This window comes from Nelusetta ayraudi, unplaced genomic scaffold (genome assembly GCF_046127955.1).
Source record: "Nelusetta ayraudi isolate G7.1 ecotype Tasmania unplaced genomic scaffold, CSIRO-AGI_Nayr_v1 ptg000052l, whole genome shotgun sequence".
Lineage (NCBI taxonomy): Eukaryota > Metazoa > Chordata > Actinopteri > Tetraodontiformes > Monacanthidae > Nelusetta > Nelusetta ayraudi.
The window spans coordinates 3,834,344-3,859,631 of record NW_027466102.1 but is presented as its reverse complement, the minus strand read 5'-3'; the positions used below and the strand labels follow the sequence as shown (position 1 = coordinate 3,859,631).

The 25,288-nt window shown below is 44.1% G+C and overlaps 2 protein-coding genes across 3 annotated transcripts in view; both read left to right on the top strand.

Annotated features, from left to right (window-relative positions):
- LOC142896263 (interleukin-6 receptor subunit beta-like) overlaps positions 1–25,288 on the top strand; it is a 127,947-nt gene that overhangs the window by 4,258 nt on the left and 98,401 nt on the right. The window contains exons 7-16 of one of the 2 annotated variants that reach the window (XM_076037851.1): positions 3–168; positions 1,330–1,406; positions 1,545–1,749; positions 1,890–2,054; positions 3,787–3,888; positions 4,845–4,991; positions 5,088–5,228; positions 6,218–6,302; positions 6,437–6,518; positions 6,858–7,075. In XM_076037851.1, coding sequence (XP_075893966.1) covers positions 3–168; positions 1,330–1,406; positions 1,545–1,749; positions 1,890–2,054; positions 3,787–3,888; positions 4,845–4,991; positions 5,088–5,228; positions 6,218–6,302; positions 6,437–6,518; positions 6,858–7,067 — 1,380 coding nt within the window. In that variant the 3' untranslated portion in view covers positions 7,068–7,075. Of the gene's footprint in view, positions 1–2; positions 169–1,329; positions 1,407–1,544; positions 1,750–1,889; positions 2,055–3,786; positions 3,889–4,844; positions 4,992–5,087; positions 5,229–6,217; positions 6,303–6,436; positions 6,519–6,857; positions 7,076–7,194; positions 8,177–25,288 lie in introns of those variants that run through there. The other variant, XM_076037850.1, reaches the window with a different exon arrangement.
- rngtt (RNA guanylyltransferase and 5'-phosphatase) overlaps positions 8,472–25,288 on the top strand; it is an 84,501-nt gene continuing 67,684 nt past the window's right edge. The window contains exons 1-8 of the mRNA XM_076037852.1: positions 8,472–9,505; positions 10,785–10,894; positions 10,975–11,078; positions 11,172–11,260; positions 14,809–14,884; positions 15,739–15,988; positions 18,264–18,373; positions 19,713–19,814. Coding sequence (XP_075893967.1) covers positions 9,442–9,505; positions 10,785–10,894; positions 10,975–11,078; positions 11,172–11,260; positions 14,809–14,884; positions 15,739–15,988; positions 18,264–18,373; positions 19,713–19,814 — 905 coding nt within the window. The 5' untranslated portion in view covers positions 8,472–9,441. The remainder of the gene's footprint in view (positions 9,506–10,784; positions 10,895–10,974; positions 11,079–11,171; positions 11,261–14,808; positions 14,885–15,738; positions 15,989–18,263; positions 18,374–19,712; positions 19,815–25,288) is intronic.

Genomic DNA, 25,288 nt, shown 5'->3' with positions numbered 1-25,288 from the left:
AGTGGGTGCTCCAAGTTAATGCTCTGAAAGAAGGTTTGGCCGAAGGGAGCGTGACCGTCGACAGCATGGACTCCTGCAGCAACTACACGTTTGCGGTCTGCTGTGCTTTGGCCGGGGGCCCCTGGAGCAAGTGGAGCCAAGAGAAAACATTTTTAACCCCACTAAACAGTAAGAACTGCCTCCAAATCACCCTCACCGGCAGTCTGCACAAACATCAAGATGTGGCGAAAAACAAACAATAGCGACCACCTGTACGTGAAAGGTCGTGCTGTCTTTTAGCAATCCGTGATCTGCTTCTTATCTTGCGTTAACGGAAGACAAAATTCATTTGTCCTCCCTGGACTTTGGTAACTGAAACACTGACTCTCAGAGGAGTCTTGGGAATGAAGCAGCAAAAGCTCTTTCAGAAACGGAGAGCAGGCACTGTCATTTGCAATTTTTCTCATCCTTTGGTCTCTAAAAATCCCTCTTGTTTAATCTTCATCAGATAACAGAGCGTTTTGTCTTGGGAGTGTCTAATAAGTAACAAGATCAATTACTTTGGCGACATGTTTGGCTTGACAAACGAGCCTCGTTATTCAGCGATGAGACAATGACCCAGTTATCACGAGACGAATTCCCCACTTGTCTTTCACAAGTATGTTGTTTTGGGTGGGATCTCGAGTAGTAAACTGTGGCTTTCAACAATTGTGCAGTTCTTTGTCAGCGGCAAATCTATCAGCCCCACACAAACCACGGTTATTATCAAAGGTGATCTTGCATGCGCCAACGTGCATAAATGAGACTCGACTATGAACTATTCCACCCAACCATGTAGTGGAACATGAGACTTGCGTCGTGATTCACGTCACCATGCCCACCGCAGGCTTTGGGAAACGTTGTGTTCCGGCAGCGGAGGCCAGGCCTCAGCCTTTTTAACTAATGGGTTTGGTGCCAGGTCTTATTGTGCCAAAAAGTCCTTCCATCCGGAGTGTTGCTTTTCATTCCCCGAATAACATGTTGAGTTGAATCAAAGGAAGTTGAAACTCTTGTGTTTATCCTGTCGGCCATGAGATAAGAATGTGGGGAGTGCACAGTTGTTGTTTTTTTTGTTTTGTTTTGTTTTTTTGCCAAAGCTCCATAACAATCACATTTCACTCTTCAATTAATTAATTAATGGTGCAACATGGGAAATTGCTTTATTTTGCATCCACTCGCTAGGATTGTCTACGTTAAGGCAAACTCAAGTCCCTCCTGAACAGATTTAGCTTTTTTGTCGAACAATTTTGTGTCAATTCCGCATGCAATCGGTGATCCCCCATAATTCCGAATTCCAAATTCCTTTCTCAGAGAGCGATTACAAGCCACGCCTGTGGAGGACGCTAATTGGAAGGGAGCGTGTGAGAAAAGTTCGTGCCGTGTGGACGGTGAGGACGCCAGTCGGTTTCTTTTCTTTTACGTAGAACCCGTTAGGATGAAATGAGGTGACTTCTGTTTGCCGTCGGCGCAACCGCCGACCATGCGACTCCAGAGTGTCTCTGACTAATCTTGTCTTGTCTACCCAGGATGCTCCTTCGGCCTGCAAGGACGCATTGACCTACACTGTCAAACACGCTCCCTACCATGAACGAGGAGCCCGTGCGGGTGTTTTATGCCAAAACTCAATTTGTGAAATAAGCCCCAGTGCGCACACGATAACCCTCACGGTCCTTCGAAATGAAACCGTCTTTGTGGAGGAGTCTGTTTACGTCCCGGCTGTCGGAGAGAAAAGTGAGTTCTGCTACTTTCAGTTTGCTTCCTTAATGGGTTTGTTTATTGATTTCTTGATCCCAGTGTGAGCCTCTTTACGATGAAGCCGTGCCCTGTAAGTGGCTCCTCGACCAAGCAATCAACGTCTTCTCACTTGGCAGGCCTCCCTCAGATCACCGACATCCAGACCACAACCTTGAACGGCAGCATCCTGGTCAGCTGGAGGGCCCCGCTTCAGCCCGTCGATGGCTACGTGATTGACTACACCCACAACGGAGATCAGTTCACCTGCGTGGAGACCAAACACACCAGCGTGACGCTGTCTGGTAAGTCACGTGGTAGGGATGGGCGATATATAGTCAAAAAAAAAATCACGATGCGGTTAGAATATGTCATCTCGCGGTGCGCAACGCACTTGCTCGAGAATCGATCGTGGGTTGTGTGCAAAGTGAAAATAAAACACCCGGAAAAAGATTTGCAAAAATCCTGTTTTACTTTTTATTTATTTTCTTTTTGGGTCGGCGGACCGGCATGTTGAGGCAGGAAACGCAAACATGTTAGCGAACTTTCACTCTTCTTCTACTCTCTTCTTCTTCTTCTTCCGCCTTCAGGGAGTAAACTTGCGGCGCCACACCAGGCCGGGCGTAGGTACTACATTGTTTTCAGTCGTTTCCAGCGTATAATGTCAACGGGATTTTTTTTATTTTTTTATTTTTAGTTACAAAATAAGGCTTCGTGTAAACGCGTTTTTTTCGAGTGCGGTTTCGAAAATGTGCGGTTTAAAAAAAAATCCCAAAAGATGAAGTTGAATTATATTATATTTTTTTATCGTCACTTTTATCGTTATCGCAATAAATGCCAGAAATCATCGTGATAAATTTTTTTGTCCATATCGCCCATCCCTATCATGTGGGCGTAAACGGCCGACCGGATGTCCAAACAGAGTTGAGAAGGTGGTGCAGTGATGGCTAAAAGTTTTTGGACACCTCTCAAATTTTACTCAATACTAATTATTCACTAGAAATAGATAGTTAGATAATGTGTGTGTGGTGTGTGTGTGTGTGTGTGTGTGTCTCAAAAGATTTGGCTGCATCACATGCACACAAAAAAATGGACTTTATTTTGTTGTCTGTTGTCAGTAAGACAAAACAAGAAAACTAAATTCTTGTAATTCCTGTACTAGTGTGCTTAGCATGTGTTGCAAGGGACGTCATCCTGCTGCAATAACCACTTCTGAGCTGGACGCAACAGTGCACGAGCAGCATGTGGAAATGCACATGTTGGTGACTGCACTGAAACAAACTGCACTTGCAGACTTAAGACTGATTCTTAGCACAATACAGTGCCTCACAATTGCACGAGGTGTCCAAAAACCTTTTCTTTTCTTTTTTCCACCACTGTAATTGGCCCCACAAAAAACAACAATCGCAACAGCGTGACTCAAGAAAAGTAAAAATTAAATAAAATAAAAGTGCTGCTAAGGACAGGTGGCTGCGAAATTTCTTTTTGTGCAGAATAATGTGGCAGCTTAACATATGGATAGCACAAACTGAATAATGTTATAAAAATGAATAGGACTAAAAGAAAAAAGAAATAATAGCATAAAAGATAAGACCTGTGCAACTGTGGCTGTTTTGTTTAGGAGTCTTACGGATGAGGCGAACGCTATTTAGTCTGCTGCCTCTGAAAAGTGCAAAAGTTTATCTTTGCAGTCCGACGCGGAACGGTCCTCAGACATGGCGGAGCTGAGAGTGAGTCACAGATCGTGATAATGCCTGATTGGTGGGCGTTGGCAGGCCATTTTCATTTTCGAGTAATGAGTTCACCGGAGGGAGTCTGCCTCGAAAATGCATTAGCGAGAAAACACAATGTGGAGCTCTCAAGAACTGTGACTCATGCCTCACAATGAAGACCACTTGGCAGAGTGATGTCACCTTCCACTCGAATGTGATGTTCCGCTTCAGGGCAGGACTGTAACAGTGCTGATGAGAAAATACTTGTGTCTTTTTTTTGTTTATTTATTTGTTCCATGCCACCCCTTTGATCCCTTCCCGACAGGTCTTCGCGATAAAACTCCGTATGACATCACCGTCACGGCTCTTTTTGAAGACAAGACGGGTCTTGGTGCCCGGGTCTGGCAGATCTGCTCCAGACAAGGAGGTGCGTTGGTTTGTTTATTCACAGAGGTGTCCAAAGTATTCACATTCTGTAGCATAAGTGAAAGTACGGATAATTGTGTAATAATAATTAACAGTGTTATTAATATTTAAAAAATAAAAACTCTGGGAAAAGTACTGATTCAAAGCCTTTACTCGAGTAAAAGTGAGACAGTACCGGTTCTGAAATCTACTTCAGTAAAAAGGAAAGAAAATGTTTTTTTTTGACCATAACGAAACATTTCATTCATGCATAATTTTACAAAAATTAAAAAAGTTGTGACACTTTCTGGATTGAACTGACCAGAGGTGTTGCATGAGCATCTGGATCATTTTGAGCAGCTTTGGTAGTTGCTGTTCTATAATAATCTGTAATCAGTAATCGTTATGACCAGTGAGCCCTCATTGGATGTTACCAAGTCGCCTAACATTTTTATTTTTTTCTACATTTTTATTTTTCTGTGTTCTGAAAACATAGTGAACAGCGACCCCGAAACCGAGCTATTCTAAAATGTCCATCCATCCATGCATCCATCCATGCATCCATCCATCCATCCATCCATCCATTTTCAATACCCGCTTTTTCCTGAGGTCAGGAAGGGGTCACGGGGGTCTGCTGGAGCCTCTCCCGGGTGTCATAAGGCGAAGGCGCCAGCTCATCACAGTTCCACTCTAAAATAATCTCCCTCTAAATCCCATCCACTTTTATACTGAACTACACAAGAGCGGAGTTCAAATAGCTCCACTGTAAGCAACAACTATAAAAATGAATTACTTTGAACAGAAAAAAAAGAACAAAACTAACTTAACATGTTTCCCAGTGTAGGAAGTACAGATATCTGTGTACAAATGTAGGGACTAAAAGTTACAAGTTGTCTTTTGTTTGTCTTTGTTACTTCCCAATTGTTTGTCCATTCATTTTGGAGGGGGTCCTGCCGTGTTCTGTTGTGATCCCCACAGCTCCGGGTGCTGTTAACATCAGCAGCGATGAGGCCGAGGCCAGACGTGTCCTCCTCCGGTGGACTGTGGAGCCGCAAGAAGTGTGCGGCGGCGCTGTTGTCACCTACCTCATCGTCTACCACTCAGAGAACGACGGATCCCCGCTCAGTGGGTCAACCGCGCTTGTTTTCGGAATTTGAAATTTTGAATCGAAAACATCGCTTAAAAATGTTCTGCAATGTTTCTTGTTTCTCTCTTCTCAAGACATCACCGTGGACGGGAAGCACCAGGAGGTCCCTTTGAAGAATCTGACGCCAGGCACTTCCTACAGCGTGTTTGTCGAGGCCAGGGCTCTCAACGGGTCGACCAGGAGCAAGGATTTAACGTTCAGCACCAAAAGATACGGTGCGGAATCTTTAGTTGATTCTTGCGTTGACAGAACATGCGTTGTCATTCTTCACTTCCACAGCCAGGGTTGCCACAGTCATGGAAAACCTGGAAAAGTCAAAGATTCAAAGATTTTTATTCGTCACATGTTACGTTGCATGGCAGTGACGAGACAAAGTGGCAAGGGCCACTTGCCACATTTTAAAAAGATTAAAAAGTGGCAGGTGCAGTGTTTAAAGTGCTATGCAATGCTATATGATATGATATAATATAATTACTAACTATGGAATGTGAAACTATACCATTATAATTATAATTATTAATATTATTATCATTATCATTACAACTACAACTACTACTACTACTACTACTACTACTAATAATAATAATAATAATAATAATACTAACAGTAATAGTAATATTAGTAATAATAGTGGTAGTAATGGTAATGGTAGTGCACGAGTACTGTATGCAGTACTTTTAACAAACATAATAAACATAATAAACAACAATGCTACAGCTCAGCTAACAGCTTAAACCAAGCCGACTGGCTCGGCCTATGTAGTTTAGGCAAAGGTTCATATGTCTATTAAGCATGAAAATTTGGTATTTGTAGGTTGCAGTAAGGTCATGGGATTTTTTTATTTTATTTTATTTTATTGCCTCAAAATAAAGAGAGATGCGTTAACTACTTGCATGCTTTGGCCTGTCTGGTGCACCGTTCAGGCACTTAGTTGCCTGTCTCTCGTACAGAGCATATCCAAACACGCCAGTGTAGTTTATGCAAATGTGCTGGAATTTCGATATTTGCATGTTTTCGACGAACTCGCTGACCTCACACATAACACAAGCAGATGTCATCGTACTACTTGGAAACGGCGTTTCATAAGAGGATGTTGCAAATGTTTGTGAGAGTGAAACGTTCATCAATCACGGAGCCACAGTTTAACTTTAACTCCAGAGGAGTGCATCATTTCTTTTGCCTATTAAAGTGCTTTCTTGTACAGATTCACAGCTCACCAAGGTGATCGCAGTCTGTGGAGGCGTCCTGATAATTCTTGTCCTAGTCGTCGGACTGTGCTGCGTTTTTCAGTAAGTTGCAATCTTGTTGTTGTCAGCGCTGATACAAGAGCAAAAAAAGTTTCTCAGCTCAGAGAAACGAGTTTAATCGAAGACATGCTTATTCACGTGACTTCAATAAAAAAAGCCATTCATGCGATTCTTAGGTGGAAGAAATTCAAGGACAAGCCGGTGCCTGATCCTGCTCACAGTTCTGTGGCGACGTGGTTGTCAGAATGTGATCAAAAGGTAAACGATTGGGAAGGAATCAGGAGGAAGTTGTCTAAAAAGAGTATTCTTTTAAATTCATCAAACTGAAAGCTCAATTGCACGGTCTAAAATAGGGAACTGATCCAAAAACAATTCACTCTTCTTATTGCTCATGAGACTAGAATACTTTCTGGTGACCTGTGGGTAATGCAGGTTTTTTGTTTTGAAAAGTAAAAGGTCACCCTTCCTTTTGTCCCTTGGACCGTTTCCTTCAGGAGTGGCCACAGCCAATCGTCTGTCCCCATCGAACCCTCTCCTCTGCACCCTCTGATTCTCTCACACCAACTGACTTCATGTCCTCTTCCACTACATCTATAGATCTCCTCTCTGCTCTTCCTCCTGACCTCCTGCCCGCCACCACTAAACCTCAGCATCCATCTACTGATATGTTCACTGCCTCTGTACATGAGCAAACCATCTCAGTGTGGCCTCTCTGGTTTTCTAACGCGCACTGTCCTTCCTGGAAATACACACCCTGGTCACTCCCAAAGAAATTGTAAAAGGCCACATATACGTTTCTTAGTATAATTCAAATAGTAAACGTAAAATTTGTTTGTAGCACCCTTTAATCTGCTTCTGCAAGGAAGGTTGCACCTTGTTTTTCTGTGCGTCTGCAGTTAATTCTACTGACTAACTCATGTTTTCATATCTAAAGGGACTGCACTCTCTCCAGCAAGTCCACCGCCCATCTGAAATGCTCCCTGACCGGGTTTACCCAGAAGAGGTCCAAAAACCCACAGTCTCTCCGCCAGATAAAGGCGGTTACCAAAACCTGATCTGCGAGCAGGACGAGGAAGTTGCCGCCCCCAACGACGCCCCCCCATCGAACCAACGCGACCGGTGTCAGGTCAAACCCAGAGAGACGCGTCAGATATCTCCTTCCGAAGAGTCAACGGAGCTGCTCCCTTCCGAGGGCGGCCTTCCCAACCCGTACCGAACTCAGAGTCCCATGGAGACTCCCGCCGCGAAGACGGCCAAGCAGTTCAGGCTCGTCCCTGTGAAGCAGCGAGACTGGACGCCGTCGCAGACTGTTTACGTTACGTTGGACATGTTCGAACAGGGGCAGGGCAGCTGAAGTCAAGGCGGACCTGCGAGGTCTTCCGAGGAATTCCGAGAAGCCGTTTTCGCATGCGAGAGCTGATAAGTGGTGGAAGTGGAGCCGGCAGAGGCTCCCGTGACAGTGGGCGTCGGTCAGCAGCAGCTGTAAAGCTGAAGAGGAACTGCAATCTGTATCACTGCGCTGCAAAGATTAAAGATGCAAAAGGTTTTTTTTTTTTTTTGTGGAGAATTTACTTTGGAACTCCTTGTTGACACTTTTAGATAAGATAAACAATGCAGTATTATGCACTATTAATTCATGGCCTTCACACTTGTGTGTAGATGGAGGTGCAACGTCTTCACAGCACATCCAGATATTAAAAAAAATCATTTTATTTCACAAAGCCACGAAATCACAGTGATGTATGCAAAAATGATGTGCTTGCACACCGAAGGGCTGTTTCATAAGCTGTGTATGCGCTACATATGCAGATGCAGGTTGCTTGGTTCTGTTCTGTAGCATGTTCAGAATATGTGTAAATGATGAGTATGATATGTTTGTACAGCTGTTGAGTGAAAATAAAACCCTCAGAAATACATTTGATCATCACTGCCTTTTGCAGCATTTGCATAGCCCACTTTTTCGGGGGGAAAAAAAGATCATTACACTGTCCCAAATTTTACCTCAATTGTTACTTAAATTGGTGACATTCAGTAAATGTCACTGTCACCTAAAGCCACCTATTACCTGCAATATTTACAAATGAAGGCAATTTAGTTTGTATGGCTTAGAGATTTTGCTGTCATCAATCATTCTTGAGAGGCTATCTTTAAGCCAGATTCTGTATCATATAATGTTTTGCATTTTTATCCACACAGTTACTGGCCCTTTTGGTATCACTCCCTGTAAAACCTAGACATGGCTGTACATGAAACATCCTATTCAGGATATCAGTTTCTGAAATACTTACAGGGCAACAGGCAGTTTGGCATGAACAACACTGCAATTTTCAATATCACACATATCACTTTTCTTCCTGACACTGAGGCTCAGTTCGATCTTTAGCTGGTTAGCTAGTTCCAAATGCAGTAACTGGTTAGTGTGGTTCAAAAATGAAAAAGATGCTGCTGCTGCTGCTGCTGCTGCTGCTGCTTCTTGTCCCTAGTAGCTCCCAGGCTGCTGCTTTAATCTTTCTACTTTATTCTTCAATGCATCCCATCCCAATGCACTTCTACATCCGCTATATGAAAGTCCCCGAAGGACAAAAATGGCCACTGCTGTTTCACAGTCTCAACGCAGCAATCATTTTTAAACAATAATAATATGTCCCCTCTTTAATATTGATTAAGCCTTTAACTTGCAAAAACAGAAGGGACCATTTAGATTTTAGAGTTTGTTTTAAAGTAAATGTCCACCAAAGTTAAACGACGTATTGTTTCCAATGTACGCCTGGTGGTGGCAGTGTGACCCACGATGCCGACTGAGCTGCAAACATTTTCAGGCCAGAGTTACAGTAGCCTGTTTAGCTAGTTAGCCCTAAACGGCTAGCACGTTTAAAGACTGTAGTGACGCTGTACTGCTAGCTACTTCCCAACAATATAGGTTTTAGAAAAACGGGTTAAAAGACGGCGCCGGTTTTTGAAACTTGAATGTTATTGAGTCTCGTTTTCAGGCGTAAATGTCTGTCAGCCTGTCAAAATGTTTATTGAGGTTAAACTTTTTATAAGCGTCTCCTGGTTTAGTAGCTAAAGGGCCTGCGTCCGCGGGGATTTCCTGAGTGACCATCTGGATCACGGTCGCATGTAAGGGTGAGCCTCGACCCACAGGCTAACTAGTATTTACTGCTAACCCAAACCTCCGAGTATGTCACACACTGGACCCCCTCCACGATGGCGGAACTGTCCCAGAAGAGGACAACCAGTAGCAGGTAGGACACGAATCTTAACAATTGGGATAATAAGGCATTTTTGTTTTCTTTTTAGGAGGTTTGCTGGCTTCCCATTGGAAGTGATGACGCTAAAAGACGTGGCTAGCAGTCAGCTATAATGTATGGTCTTCATACCGCACGTTAGAAATCTGAAATATATACGACTTGCCTCTAAAACGTCCAACTCGTGTGTTTAGCTTTTCCGACGCGCCAACTTGAAAGAAAGAAAGAAAAAAAAATATATATACACATGTCTGCCCCCTTAACAAATCAGATGTGTGGCTGCTAGCATCACAACACTGCAACGTCAGGTCAATGTTTAATGCGATTGCGTTGAAATAGAACTAAGGCTACCGGTGTCTTGTATGCCACATTTCCCGAGTGACTCTGCAGAACGACTAAAGCCGTAAAATCTACATTGTGGTCTGTGCGTTTTTCATTTAGAACAGGTGCTTGGTCAATAAGCCACATTTTCCAATGGAGTTTTGAATGAGGAAGACGCGCGCTCTTTATGCTAAGTGGTACTGTTGGTCTCTAGGCTGCGAAGGCACAACTCGTTTTAAATATGCGCACATGTCCCTACCTAACAATTCATTTATAACCCGTAGCAAAGTTTGAGATTGTGTTGTGTTTCTAACTTTACGGTAGCACTAGCGTCATGGATGTGACGCTGCTGGAGCGTCACGTGTCCAAACAAACCAGGTCTATGTAGCTGTTGCCCGGTTGTGCTGCACAGTGATGTACAAACGTGCGTGTGTTATTTAAGGTTTTTTTTTTTTTTTTTTTTAAATTCTTGTCGTTGGTGCTGTCAATTTCCCCTGTAAGTGTATTATTCTACATCTGTTGTACCTATTAAAGGGTGCTCCAAACATCTGTTATGAAATTTACCAGAACCACTGGTAAATTACTGTGCAGCAGTTGAAACGGGTCCAGAGTTAGAGTCAGGTATTCTCCCAATGTATTATATGAAAGGAAAATGATGGGATGAAGTCATCTACACTGTAAAAAACTCTTGAATTAATCAAACGAGTAAGCGGCAGCATTTTCAACACACATCTGTCACCTTTATGGATATAAAGCCTTTTTTTGTTGTTGCTTATGCTATACCTCCAACATGCCAAGAATCATCTCGTATTTGGTGGATTAATAGGTCTACTCTACTTCTTAAATTGTGTTATATGGACTGATTTTCTGTTTGTGGTTGAACATAAAATCTAATCATACAGGAAGCAATTCTAATGTTACGTCAGGACTGAGACAATTAACTTTCCCTCTCAAGGCAAATTCCTGCCCATGAAAACGATGTTGGGTCCCAAATACGACGGCCAAGTTGCAGAGGAGAACAGATTCCACCCAAGTATGCTGTCCAACTACTTGAAAAGTCTAAAGGTGAGTAACCGCGTGAAGACGCCGACACACTGACCGGAAACCCGGAAACGCTGACCTACCTTCTTTAATTCTGTCCTCAGGTTAAAATGGGCTTGCTTGTGGATTTGACAAACACTTCTCGCTTCTATGAGCGCAATGACATTGAAAAGGAAGGCATAAAATACATGAAGCTGCAGTGCAAAGGGTAAGATCAGATTTGACTCTGTTTATTTATTTCATGTACAGGGTTGTTTGCATGATTTTTAAGTCCAGTTGCTGTCTTTTTTTTTTGATTCAGCCATGGAGAATGTCCTTCCCTAGAGGTGACTGGACGCTTCATCAGACAGTGTGATACCTTTATAGAGAAAAACCCAGAGGAATTGATAGGTAAGCAAACGGTCGTGTCAAAATGTTCTGCTCAGGTTTCTGGTGTCCACCGCAAAGACGAATTTAAAACTCTGTGTGTAAGTGAAATGTTTGCAGATCTCATAGATTAAAGAGAATCTCTTCTTAAAATGAAACTGTTTGCAGTTGAAGTTGGAACAGTTTTTGATTCTTTTACCCATCTTTTCCCATTTGGAGTGAGTAAAAAGTTTATGGAGTTTGAAGACAAAAAGTATGTTTCTGATCAGGTTTTAATGGCAGTTTTAATACTCCTCAGTTCGTCTTGACTATTTATTATTCAGGTAAATGGTACATATGTGCATGGGGGAAAAAAAATTCTATTCTATTTTTGAGGGACAAAATAAAGTACACGACAGTTATTGCACCAGTAATACCATGTGTGGCCAGCAGAGAGCAACCTAATCTCTTAAATAGTGACTTTACAGTTTTGTTTTGTGCTTAATCTTCAACTGTACATCTATAAGCACATCTAGTTACTATACATACATCGAATGTACCCAAAAAGACACAATGCTTTAAAGTGAAAGAGCCAAATGGCACAAAAAGAGGCGCGAGGGCCTTTTGCTCATCACTCATGAGGAGTGAATCACAATCAAACACTCTTTGAAAAGACCAAACTAAACAGAGCTCTGCCGGTGTTCATGCGGTTGCATGTGGGAGCTTCTCCCACTGAGCAGTGTGTAGGTGATCGGGAGGTGAGAGTGCACCAGCAACCGTCAACAAACCTGGGGAAAAACACATCAGCTCTGTTTTTAAAAAAGATTGCTTTAAAATTGGGAAAATGTGGGCGGTGCCTCTTGCATGGTTACTTCAACAATATTATTGTTTTGTAAACTGATGCAGTCGGCGTCTCTGCTAACTGAAGATTATCAGCGATATTTTAAGGCCCTTTATCAACTTTTGGGATTTGTGATGCGATGAGGTTTTAAATACCGCCTCAGTGATTTGGCATCACACGTGTATCGTTGCAACACATTCTCGTATACTGCATTGATGTGGTGTGGTTACAGTCGAGTATATATTGTACATCAACCCGCAGCCTAGAGTCCATGCACTGAAGAAGGACATATTCCAAAAATTGACTTTCCAGTATTCCTGCGCCAGGAATGTTTCTCTTGACATGTTAGTCAGCTCACTCCAGGTCAACCAGAGACATTCACAACTAATAATAAACTTTATTTATATAACTAGTCAAACTAGCGTCAAGTTGCCTCAATGCCTGTGTCCCGCAGACTTTTTACAGGCTGCACTGTGATGGAAATTTAAGTCTTTTTACAGTGTTATCACTCTCTCACAGTTAGAGGTCAGAAACAGATTAGCCTGTTTTTTTCTTCTTTTAGATTAGCCTGAAAAGCGTTGGTGTTTAGGGATGTACCGATACTGGTACTGATAGCGGGGTTGAGTGCTCTATTCGTACTCGTAAAATATGTGCCGATTCCATGACACAGACACCAGTTGTAAACGGTACGCATGCATATGACGATTCTGCTAAATTTGTGTTTGTACTCCAGTGAAACTTGTGGCAGTCACGATGTTCTAGAACAGGGGTGTCAAACTCACTTTGGTTCACGGGCCAAATAGAGGAAAATCTATTCCCAAGTGGGCCGGACCGGTAAAATCATGGCATGGTGATAATAACTTAAAAATAACCACAACTTCCAGTTGTTTTCTTTGTTTTACTTCGTTCGTGTTCTTTGAGCACTCTGCATCAGTGTTGCCAACTCCTCAGTAAGGAAAGTCGCTATTGGCTGTCCTGAAAGTCGCTAGAAGTCACCAAATGACCTCATCGCAACGTAACAACACCAGGAAAAGTCGCGAGATTTGTCGCTAGTCACTTTTGACCAAAAAAAAAGTCGCCATGGGGAGAATAGCGACTTTTCTGGGGGGAAAAGTCGCCAAGTTGGCAGCACAGCTCTGCATCAGCTTTGTCTGTTTCCACAGAGGCGTTCTGAGGCAATGAGGGGAGCCAATAGGAGACGTGAGTGGCTGTACGTGTGCCGGTTTGCTCAGCCCCAGTATTGAGTTTGTTTGAGAAGCAGAAACGATATTGCGACACCAAGTGGACACGTTCAGAACGGCACTTTCTTTCACTGATAAATTGCAGTTTTTATATTTTGCAAAATCATCTTGCGGGCCGGAAGAAAACAGTTTGCGGGCCTGATCCGGCCCGAGGGCCGTATGTTTGACACCCCTGTTCTAGAAGGACATGCTTAGGAATGTTGCTCAAATAACGACATCTGTCCGGAAAAAATCTCAACAATTCTTTTTGAATGGCCATGTCAAGTACTCCGTATCGGTGAGTGCTGAAATGCAGGTACTCGTGCTCAACTTGTCCTGTAAAAAAAAAAAAAAGTGGTACCCGAGCATCTCCATTGCTCTTGCCTTGAATCTCACTGGCTTGAAGTGAGCCGTGTTACGCTGCGGTGCAGATATTAGTAATAATACAAAATAGAAAAAAAAATGTTGAGGTTGTCGCATCCCAAGAACATCATTTTTTCCAGTCCTCGTGTGATTGAGATGCGCTCCGGCTGCACTTACACAGAGGCGCCAGCAGGGGGCCCTCTTGAACCTCGTCATCTTGTCCTGGCCAGATCTGCTGCTACTGCCGTGGCCACAGTGCTGGAACATCGGAGCCGACCGTGCGGGGTTGCATCACCGCGAGCTTCAGCCAGCCGCTGATTAGATTTCGCCGTCTCTGTGGCGCTCGTGTCCAAATTAGTCAGCTGAGCCCATTTTAAAAAGTCTTCCCGTTCGGTTCTTTTGTCGTGAGCCACACCGACGCGCACAACACAACACGACACAACACAACACACTTGCATTGTTTTTTGTTTTTTTTTGTTCGATAGAAAGAGCTGATAAAATTGACCACTGTTGCGTGATGTTTATTTTGGATTATCTCCATAAGTGTCCCGGTTGCTAGGCAAATTTGCACCGTCGCCCGGGTAGTATTAAAATGCTTCATTATGAGTGGAATGCACTGTTAACCAGAGCCTGGTCGTGACAGTATTACGTTACTATTAAACCAAGGGGCTGTTATTTAAAACAAGCATTTCAGTTGGACACTGTACATATCTTAAGTTGCTTATTGAACGGATTTTTCCCTCTTATGGATGAATGTTGCTAATCTGCCACGGCCAGAACTAAAATAGGGATGATTTTTTTTATTTTTTATTTTTTTTTAATGTGGGTGCAGAGACAAGAACCCCCCCAACCCCTTATGTCCCCCTCATCTCCAAGGATGGATTTAGGCCTAGTGCATCATAATGAGGACTGATGTTTATCGAGCCAAGCAACACACGTTGACTGACACTCTGCTCAAACACCGAGGCTGAGGCGTTGCGTAACTTAAATGGTTTGAACATTTTGAGCGCAAGTTAAAGACAAATGACCGCACGTTACGTTACTACTGCAAGGATCGCCAAGTAAAAATCCGCAGATTCAATATAAATGTAAATTCAAAGCGGGGCGGTCTGGTTTTTCCTGACCGCTTTTTGAACAATCTCTTCTCTCTCCCCCCCCCCCCCCCGAAGGTGTTCACTGCACGCATGGCTTCAACCGCACCGGCTTCCTGATCTGCGCCTTCCTGGTGGAGAAGATGGACTGGAGGTATCGATCGATCGCTCGCTCACTCGCTCGCTCGCCGGTGCCGCCCGGTGTAAAGTTTCACTGCAGCACCGAGCGAAAAACAAACGGCTCGCACCCAGATCCCGGCGTGGTGAACTTTCCCGGCGTGGTGAAGTTCCCGGCGTGGTGAAGTTCCCGTGTTTATCAGAAGGAGCTGGGGGGCGGGGGGGTGGGGTTTGCGTTGAGGGTGAGTTGACCGAGTGCAGTCCTGAGATAGCGGAATGTCTGCAAGCTGCAGACGCAGTTGGACGAGCCCACCCGCCGCCCACACCGCTCTGTGTGATGAATATTCCCAGAGTTCTCCCAGCCCTCGCACAGCCTAATGTGTTACAAATCACCCGTTAAATCTTTAACACTAGTACCTTTTTTTTTTTTTCCCCTACGAGTTTATTTCTTTTCTTTTTTTGGGGGGGGACTTTTGCCGCTTTCCTGCATTTTTATGGTCAACCAAAACAATGCCATATGAGCAAACCGATCTATTTCGTCTTTTAAAGGTCCACTGTGTAAAATGTGGCTTGATTTTTTTTATGACATTTGTATTGGTAAAAGCTTAACATACTGACCATAAACTGTATTTTTGCAGTGCAATAAAAGAAATTTGGTTTTGCCGAGTTATTTAGGAATTATAGGAAAAATATTTTAAGGAATTTAAATTCAAATTTTACACACTGGACCTTTAACTGTTTTCAGCGCTCATTAAGATTGGGGAAAAAAAAGAAGAAGAAAGAAATGAGTTTCAAATCCAGTGGAGACTCGATAGTCCAAAGAGCTAGCCACCGTGAAAAAGGTTCTGACACGAATCCCCCCCCCCCCGTGTGTGTGCCGTCCCTTATCAGCGTGGAAGCAGCCGTGGCAGCTTTCACCCGGGCCCGGGCCCCGGGGATCTACAAGGAAGACTACCTCAAAGAGCTTTTCCGTCGCTACGCCGACGAGGACGACGCGCCCCCCGCGCCCGCGCTGCCCGAGTGGTGCTTCGACGACGACGACGGCGACGGCGACGACGACGGGAACGCCGTGGGCCAGGAGTCGGTCCCCGGCTCCTCCGGGTCGGCGCCCGGCAAACGGAAGCGGGAGAAGCTGAAGATGGTGAGGCTTCCCGGAGCTCCCGGAAGGGGGGGGGGAATGGGGCCGTTAAGCGAGCAGTCAGTCGAGCCCACGCTGCCCTCGAGCAGAGGGCCGGTCGGGAGTCGGCTTCCCACCGCTGGCAGGAAAAGGAGACATAGGCAACTTTGGACGGCGCACAGGAAATTAAAACATTCGATTATCTGTTGCCGTTCACATCAGACGGTTAATAAGCATTCAGCCCTTTGATAATTGAGTGAAGCCAGGCAAAGAAACAAAACAAAACTGAACGGGACGTCTAGTTCCAGCGGCTCCTCCGGGTTTTATCAGTCGGGTCTTGTGTTTGACCCGACTGATTTTGGCCGGGGGGGAAGAAAAAATAGAAACGTAAAAGTCTGAACAGAAGGCTCAGAAATGAATTGAACAAAATAAAACTGCCGATACGTTTCAGCTGCAGGCCCGGCCGAGAAAAATGTGTTTGGATCAAACGCGGGTTTTCTTTTTTTTTACGTGTATGTTTACAGCGCCTGTTTCCCCCAGTGCAGAATTATAGATGCTAGAGTTGGAAGAGAGGAGTCCAAAAGTCAGACTTGATGTCTGGTGAAACCTTCTGCATCACCCATGAGAAGTTTTCATCACAGAAGCAGTACATTTGAATTCTTGAATAGCAGCGGAGCCAACACTGTTTTTATCGTTGGGATTTTTTTATTTACGCCTTTTTCAGACAGGATCTTCCCCGGGGTGCATTTCTCAGTTGCAGGAATGTATAAACCGTAAAATAAAGAAAGAAAGAAAAAATCATTCTCAGTTTCACTTACTGAGGGAGTTTGGCCTAATGTAGAGCACTGCTTCAGATACGGCTTTAACCGGCTCATTCAGTGTCTTAAATGACCTTTACCCAACCGTTGTTTATAGGAGTATAAAACGCCCCTGTTTTGCGCCCTAACGACCAGGCCGCATCCTAATTAGTTTTTTGGCCTTAATAATAGTGTCACCCGGCACACAAAGGAGGCACAGTTTCATGCCACTTATGTGCTAATAAGTCAGATGGATGAGGCCGGGCTGTACGCTTACTCTTTAAAGTGGTCGCACCGGTGCTAGCGAGTTAAAAACTTTAGTAGCACAAAGTTGATTATCATTAAGTTCAACCAGGAAGTGGAGTTCCGAAATGGATGAATCGAGGTGGAGAGTATACACGTAGAACTACAACTCCCACGTAGCTGTGGTACCAACAACGGACGGTTACTTGTATAGGTCAAAAGCAGGGGTGCACACTCTTCTTCAACATGCGAGCTACTTATGAAATGACCAAGTCAAAGAGATCCACCTACTAGAAAATTGGAAAACACATTTGTTCATAAATGTATTTGTAGTCCAGTGATACATAAATAAAATGTGTTAAGTGTACGTTAGGATGCACGTAGGTTAGGGATAATGTGTGTGTGTGCGTGTGCGTGCGTGTGCGCGTTCGGCGCGGCGCGGAAACTGCCTTGAAACGCGTTTTCTGAGCGAGGCGTCTTGATTGGTTCACGTGAGGACCGCAAGTCTGTGCGACAACCCAGCTAATTTCGCATTCCAAGGAAACAAAAGTGAAAGGCTTTTGCCCGTCCCAACTGTGTTTCAAGTATCGCTGTCTGGTCTCCTACAAAATGCAGGTATTCAAATTATGCATTGGTTTTGTTCATCATAGTTTCAGATTTAAAGTGAAACCTGCTTTCTATCTACTTCATTTGACGGCCGATCGGTACGGTGTTGAAGGCGAAGTGCAGCCCTGTGAGGTGCCTGGCGCTCAGTAACTTCAGGACGAAGAGGGGGAAGAAAAATGTACCTGCAATGCACCTGGTGACTTGGACACTTTCAAACATAATCACTAATGGCACTTTGTGCGGAATAGATTGCTGCAATTTCCTTTTCTGGCGTCAATTTGTAATTGCGGCAGGGCGGCCGGCGATGCACATTTGGGAAAATGGTTCGCAGGGTGTTAAAAGGCAGCAACAAGGGATGCGCGCTGCCACCTGAAAGTGTCGTCCATTAACATTAACAAGTGAATGCAGCAGGCGCAGCAGGCGCAACAGGCGTGTAATCTGGGGGATTGAAGCGGAGGCGTTTGATGCGGATTCCACAAACAAAAGCGCAAGGAGCAGCTGTTTGGAAAGTCGTGTGTGTGTGTGTGTGTGTGTGTGTGTGTGTGTGTGTGTGTGTGTGTGTGTGTGTGTGTGTGTGTGTGTGTGTGTGTGTGTGTGTGTGTGTGTTGGTCTGATCTGTAGCTCTCTGCTTTCTTCCCCTCATCTCCTTCCAGGGAGCGGTGTTTCTGGAAGGCATGACGGTCAACGGCATCACGCAGATCACAGCGCAACCCAAGCTGGGCGAGATCCAGAGACAGTGTCAGGCCTTTGCCGAGTGGGACAGGTAGGAAACCTCACCTTTCTCTCTCTCTGTGTGTGTGTGTGTGTGTGGAAGCGTACAGCATGTGCGTGGGTGCACTGTTTTTGTTGTTGTTGTTGTCAAGGCTGAGTCATTTGTCTTTAAATTTTTTATATATTTTTTAAGACACTTTGAGACAGGCGGCGGAGTCGGGAATAGATTTTTGCCGTTTTGAGAGACGTGCGCAGCTGCAGAGCCGCGGCTTTCTCGCTATATAATCTGCTTTTCAGAGCCAGAACCAGTGCGAAAGGGCCTCAATCGTGTTTTCAGCAGCATCACGCAGAATGGAATAGAACAGAATGCACGTCGTCCTCACTGTTGAAGGACAAAGAGGCTGAAACCCGCAGCCCCGAAAGTGCCAATTACAGTAAAAGAAGCACACAAAATCAAAATACTATAAAATGGGCTTATGTTGAATAAATGCAGCCAGTTCACGCCTAAATCTCAAGTTCTCATTGAAGCTCTGTTGCCGTCGTCGTGGATGCTTCATGTTGTTGGCTCGCACTGAAGGTTCTTTGACACTAAATGGACTTCAACCCCTGGGATATCAGTATTGATCGCTCATCCTTCTGCAGGCCGTCCAAAAAACACATTTTCTAGCCTGTAGAATTTCATTTTTGACTGTAATTTCTTTGTTACCTCTCAGCACTTCATAAACTGCACACTTTTAACCGTTCAAATAAGTTGCTGTCACTTGATTTTGGAGGCACCTCCAATGTGTGTTTATTAGGGGTGTGAATCTTTCACTCACAAAACGATCCGATTCAAATCGGGTTTATTTTTACACCACTAGTGTTTATTGATTGTGTGTTCAAACGTTGTCGGTGGATGGATTAGGTGAAGTCTATCCTAACCGAAATCCATTGTTTCTAAAGTGTGAATACACAATCAGTAAGGATACAATGGATGTGTTCAATCAAGTGACTGTGAAAACTGTGTGTACCTGTGTACATAAATTGTCTTTAGAAATGAGTCACTAGTGCTTTATTAACCATTAATAACATTTATTTACTAACTGCTGAAAGTCTGTTACCTTTGCTTTTTTTTAGGCAAATAGATAGTGTTTCTTTCGAGTAACTTAGTACAAGAGTAAAGTAATATTATCCTCTACTGCTTCCTTTATTTATACATAGTTGCATATGCTTCTTTGACATACCTTTTTGCCACAAGGGACATTGCTCAGCATGCAATGCATGTTGGAAATTAGACTTTGTCATAAATTTGCCCAGTATTTGTATTAAAAAAAAACAACAAATAAAACTAAACTAACAAAACTTCACTTTTATTCTGAAATTCTGAAACGTTTGCCGAATTGCTGTTCCAGGTCCGGTTTCCCCGGCGCTCAGCCCGTGTCCATGGACTTAAAAAACCTGCGCTTCCTGCAACAGAATCCATACAAAGTCAGCTGGAAGGCCGACGGCACACGGTGGGTTGGATTTGTTTCCTGGTTTTCTCCTAACCGAAATTACCTCTTTGCCCACTGACATCCACGCCGACCCCCCCCCCCCACCCCCCACCCCACCCCACCCCACTTCATTAGGCTTGCTTTCGCGAGTCGAGGCGCGCGCAGAGTTTGTGTCCGTCAGACTCCGCTGCGTCCAAGGTGTTAATTTTACTCTCCCGGCTTGTTAGCGAAGACTCGGGAGGAAGAGAACGCTCACCGACATGACTTCTGTTTCTCATTAAGGCGGTGCTTACCGAACATAAATGCAGCCACTCAGCCCGAGTTGTCACTGTCTAGCGGCAGGAATGTGAAGTGCGCACTTGAGACTGCAAGGATGGAACAAGACGCACCTTTTCTCGTTCTGTCTGACTTGGTGGTGAATTTGTCTGTTTTTTTTTGGTTGTTTTTTTTTTTGTCCGGCCTTGAGTGTGATAAGAGGGGTCTTTAGCATTCTGGTCGTCTGCCGTGAGGCGTCGCGTCTGTCGCTGGCACAAATACGCCGGTGAATTTTCAATGGCTGCCGTCCGTCTCGGTGTTTTTGCATAGTGCCGCTTTAATTTCCTTAAAGACTGAAGGCAGATTTGGCCCTCGACGAAGGTGGCACATTAGCACCTGCTCCTTTTCAAATCTTCTGCCCTCTGCGTGTATCCGTCCCCTATTTTCCTCCGGCTTCAAAAGGATGATTCCCCCCCGCCCCCCGTCATCTGACAAACCTCTGGTGTTGCCTCCCTGAATTCCTTGATCCCACATTTGCTTTTAAAAGAGCTCCGTCCATTGAGGCAAAGATTCATTTTGGCTTCGGACAAAAAAAGATGCAAATTCTGGTTGCTGTTCTCTTCTGATGAATAATCATGATTATGATATCATAATGAGCAGTAATGGCGGTATTAATAGTGGACATATCAATAATAATAATATGCTTACTAACACTAATAACCAAAATACTTTTATTCCATCGACCACTGATTGACCACAATTTTTGTGCGTGTGTTTTGAAAGGTTTTGCTAAATTAGAGGCACAAACGGATGCAAGTTGTTCAGTTGTTTCTTGTTAATAAGACAAAATAAGAAAACTTCTTCAAATCTTTCTTATGCTTTGCATCTGGTTTTTGATTTGTTTCAGCTCAGTGCTAGTGCTAAACATGCTAACAAGGCGACTGACATCATTTAGTGACATGTTTGCTTTCGTCCCACTTACATGAACAATACAAAGTAGCTTAACTCTAATAACTAATAATTGATGATTGATAATTGATGACGGATGGATGCTTGAAATGTGTGGCCTTCAGCATCTAATCGTCACCATTTGAGGTGTGAAAAAATCATGGGCTAGACACAAGTGCGGCAATCCAACCTGAAAACCACAGAAAACACCAAAAATTAAAATGAAGGGGCAACTATGGGATGATGCTTAATAGATTAGCATTAATGCTGATCAGAACGGGGTGGCATTTTCATGCTCGCAGCACAACAGCAGCAGCATTGGAAACGGTCACTCTGCACAATTCAGTCGGAAACGATCAGAATTTCAGCTGGGAGGCACACAATCTTCTCACACAGCCGATGTGACGATAATGGGAAGGACAATGCTTGTAATGTAAAGCTTATGTTCTTATGCTCTTGTACTCTTGTGGATGTTTTTTCAAGCAACGCCAGCTTATCGAAGCATTCGTTTCGGAACAGTGCACGTGCAGCGTGTGGCTCACTGTTGGTGACTGCACTGAAATAAACTGCACTTGGGGACTGATTCTTCGCGCAATACAGTGCATCCAAAAACACTGTTCCATCATGTATGCCACCTGTGGAAAGTATTTTTTACATATATAAATAAATGTAACACAGATCAAAAGAATAAATGCACAAGCCAACATATGTACACACTTGAATAAATATAAGAAATTATCATAATGATATGGTACAATTCCAGTAACATGCACATATAGCAATTTTATCTGTATCTCAAAGAGGTGATTTAATTCCTTCATTCTGTGAGCCTTATTTCCTCACATGATTTAATGTAAAGTCAATTAAATTTCTCTTTTAAACAAAACTCTGTACCCAAAGTTTTCCCTATTGCATCTTTTCGTACATTAATACAATACTAGTAGTAGTAACTCGTCCTCTGGTCTTCATTAAGTTTGTGTCTAATCTGACTGTAAACACCAGAAGGATTTGAGCTCTCCAGGGGTGCACTTTCTCATCGGAACAGCATCAATCTAGACTGCTTCCACTTTTAATTACTGTTTCTTGTGCCTCAAACCTCTCTGATGATGACGACAATGATGTACTTTTTTTTTTTTTTAATGAATAAATTAGCTGTAATTTACATGCAGTGTTTTCAGATAAGATTTATGAGTTTTAAGCTTTGGTCAGGCTCGCATTTAGTAAGTGCGGCGTGATCTTAATTTTTCATTCGAAGCATGCACCGAGGAGCACAAAGAGTTTCTTTAATAAATGCCATAATTTACCACCCAGTGGCATTCAAAGCCCTGAAATGGATTTTTAATAGGAAATTTGTCTTATCAAGGAGCAGATTTTTTATTTGCCACATTGCCCATAACACAAGATTCTTGTTTAAAAGCATTCCATGTCCTAAGTCCATCTAGTTTTCCTTTGTTGCCCGTGGATAGATAAAAGGCATTTATCTTTTTTTCCAATGCCCTTTTCCTTAATAAAATAAGTAAATAAAATTCTATTCTTCCTTCTTGCACGAGTCCTGTACTGAGAAAACTGCGCTTTCGACCAAGAGCCCTGCTTCTGATGGGCTCTGGAAAGGACGGCAAAATTGAAGGATTCACCAGGAGGGGAAACAAACGTAGGCTGGGTTGAGTTTTTAATCATCTTGTCGCCGAGTCCTCTGTCTGGGGGAGATTTGTTTGCTCCGAGGGACGGTGCAGAAGGATGGAGTTGGAGCAGCGATGCCCCAGGGGACATAATTGGCATGAGCACTAATATTGCTCAACTTAGACTGAGGGGAAACTGCACTCGCACTTCTTTCTCTGGTTTCGGATGCAGTCTAATAGCCAGCACTGCTACTGTACTATTTGATAGTGACCATATAGTGACATACTTTTTTTCCCCCTTTGAGAGCCACTTCATAGGTTTGTCATGCTCTCCAGCAAAAGCCCTTTATTTGTCATTTTTTTCTTTAAAAATATCAAAAAAAATTCACCACGGCAAGAATAAGTCGTCTCGCGGGAATAACGATAAACTCCTGTTGATGACGTAATTACGTGCGCAACACACTTGCTGCTGGCAGCTCATTGCTGTGTCTCAATTCAGGTTCTGCGTCCTTGAAGTGCGCATTTTGGAAGGAAGTTGCGTCATAGCACTGCGCGAAGGCTTGTCCCAATTCCCGAGGGTGCTTAGGACGCTGAAAATGCGCCCTCGGAAATACGCACTAGTTTTAGCCGATTCCAAGGATACACCGCTACTATCCTTCGCGCACTTGGGTATCCCAGGATGCTTTGCGTGCTGCTACAAAGCATCCTGGGATCCCGGGAAGTCAGCTGAAATTAGCGGCATGTACTGGTTAAGACACGACATATAAATCTAAATATTGAAGTTTCACATAAAGTATCCAGTTTTTAACGTAGGATTTTATTTATTTGATCATCCAACGGCATCGTTAGATGGCGAACCAATGGTTAGCTTGGTACTATAAAAACGTAATTTCCGGGGTTGGCCAGCCGGAGGGAACGGCGGTGACGAAACGAGGAATTACGCTGAAGGCTAGACCGTCCCGAGGAGGCGGGGTTTGGTCCGTCCTTCTAGGTTGAGAAGTCTAAGAACGCTTCCTTCAGACGGAGGACACTCGGTCTCAAGGGTGCAGAACCTGAATTGATACACAGCACATGTGTCGCACAATATCAAGCACGGGGCTTATAGTGCACCCACCGTGCTCGAGAATCGATCGTGGACAAAAACGACATCCTGTTTTACTTTTTATTTATTTTCTTTTGGGTCAGCGGACCGGGATGTTGAGGCAGGAAACGCCAAAATGTTAGCGATATTTTACTGGCACGACTGCGAGTCAGTCTTAGCATGGACCTTTTCAGGCTTTGTGTTCTAAAGTTACTCGAAGCAGACAACGAACTCTGTTGTTTATCCACACCGTCTTTTCAAGAGCGATCTGTCTTTCTGTTCTCTGTGGCGCTTGTTTTTAGCGAGCTCCTCCTTTCAACGCGGCGTGCTTCTTCTTCTTCTACTTCTTCTTCTTCCGCCTTCAGGGAGTCAACTTGCGGCGCCACACCAGGCCGGGCATAGGTACTACATCATTTTCAGTCGTTTACAGCGTATCCGTGTAAACGTTTTTTTTTTTTTTTAATAAATACGGGTGCAAGTGCGGTTTCAGAAATGTGCGGTTTCAAAAAAATCCCAAAAGATGGAGTTGCATCGTTTTATATTTTCTATCGTTATCGCAATAAAAGCCAGAAATTATCGTGATAACATTTTTAGTCCATATCGCTCATCCCTACTTCACACTGTTGGAATCATAGATCTTCAAGCCTTTGTAGGCTATAGCCCTTTTTTTTTTTTTTTTTTTTTTTTGTTGTTGCCTTCGTGACCCCGTTGTCCAAATGAGAAATCAACACCATCTTTCTGGGTGGGACTCCTGCCCGTTGATGCACCGCTAATGATGTGCAAAGCTGTTGGATCAGACCTCCTCTGGAGCTCAGCTGCTCTCAGTCATGCCGGGGGCCCAAGCTGGCAAAGCCCTCACAATGGCAGCCAGGGCCTCATTAAGGCTAAAGTGCTCAAGGGATGGGACTTACAGATAAGACTTAAAAAAAAAAAAAAAAAAAAAAATCTGCTGCCACCAGCGTCTATCAAGAAGTGGAAGAGAAGAGTGTGGACAGAGAGGGGACATGGCACTTGTGTGAATAAAGCATCGTGAATTTTGTCAGCGATTGCGGTAGAAGGGAACACAGTGTCACAACTTCAGAGAGAGTTGGGATGGGGGGGGGGGGGGGGGGTGGAGTACGGTCAGACGGATTCAAAGGAGCGCTGACGGTTACAGTGCACTAATGGTCTCCCGCCGCAGCCCTGGGCACACACTTGACAGCGTTAGCCCCGGCTAACTGGCCAATTAGACGACGCAGGAGACACTTCTTGTTGGCCTGCCGGCCTGTTGCGTCCTCGCCGGGTGACAGATCTTTCTCTGGTGCGACACTTTTTGCAGGTCTGTTTGATTTTCTCGGACACCGGTTACCTCACGGGGATGAAGGATAGGTTCCACCTGTATTGGGAGTGGAACTCTTTGGACCGTTTTCTCAAGTCGCTCCCTGCTAACTTCCTCTGAATGCATCCGCTGCGCGTCCACTCCTACCTCATGCACGCCGGGCCAAAGCAAACTCTCACCCGTCCGCTAGTTGGTTTGGTAAAACTCTCAGGAAACACTGGAAGTTTTGATCTCTACCGTTTAGGGGTTGGGAGGAGAACGTCTGTGAAGTTTC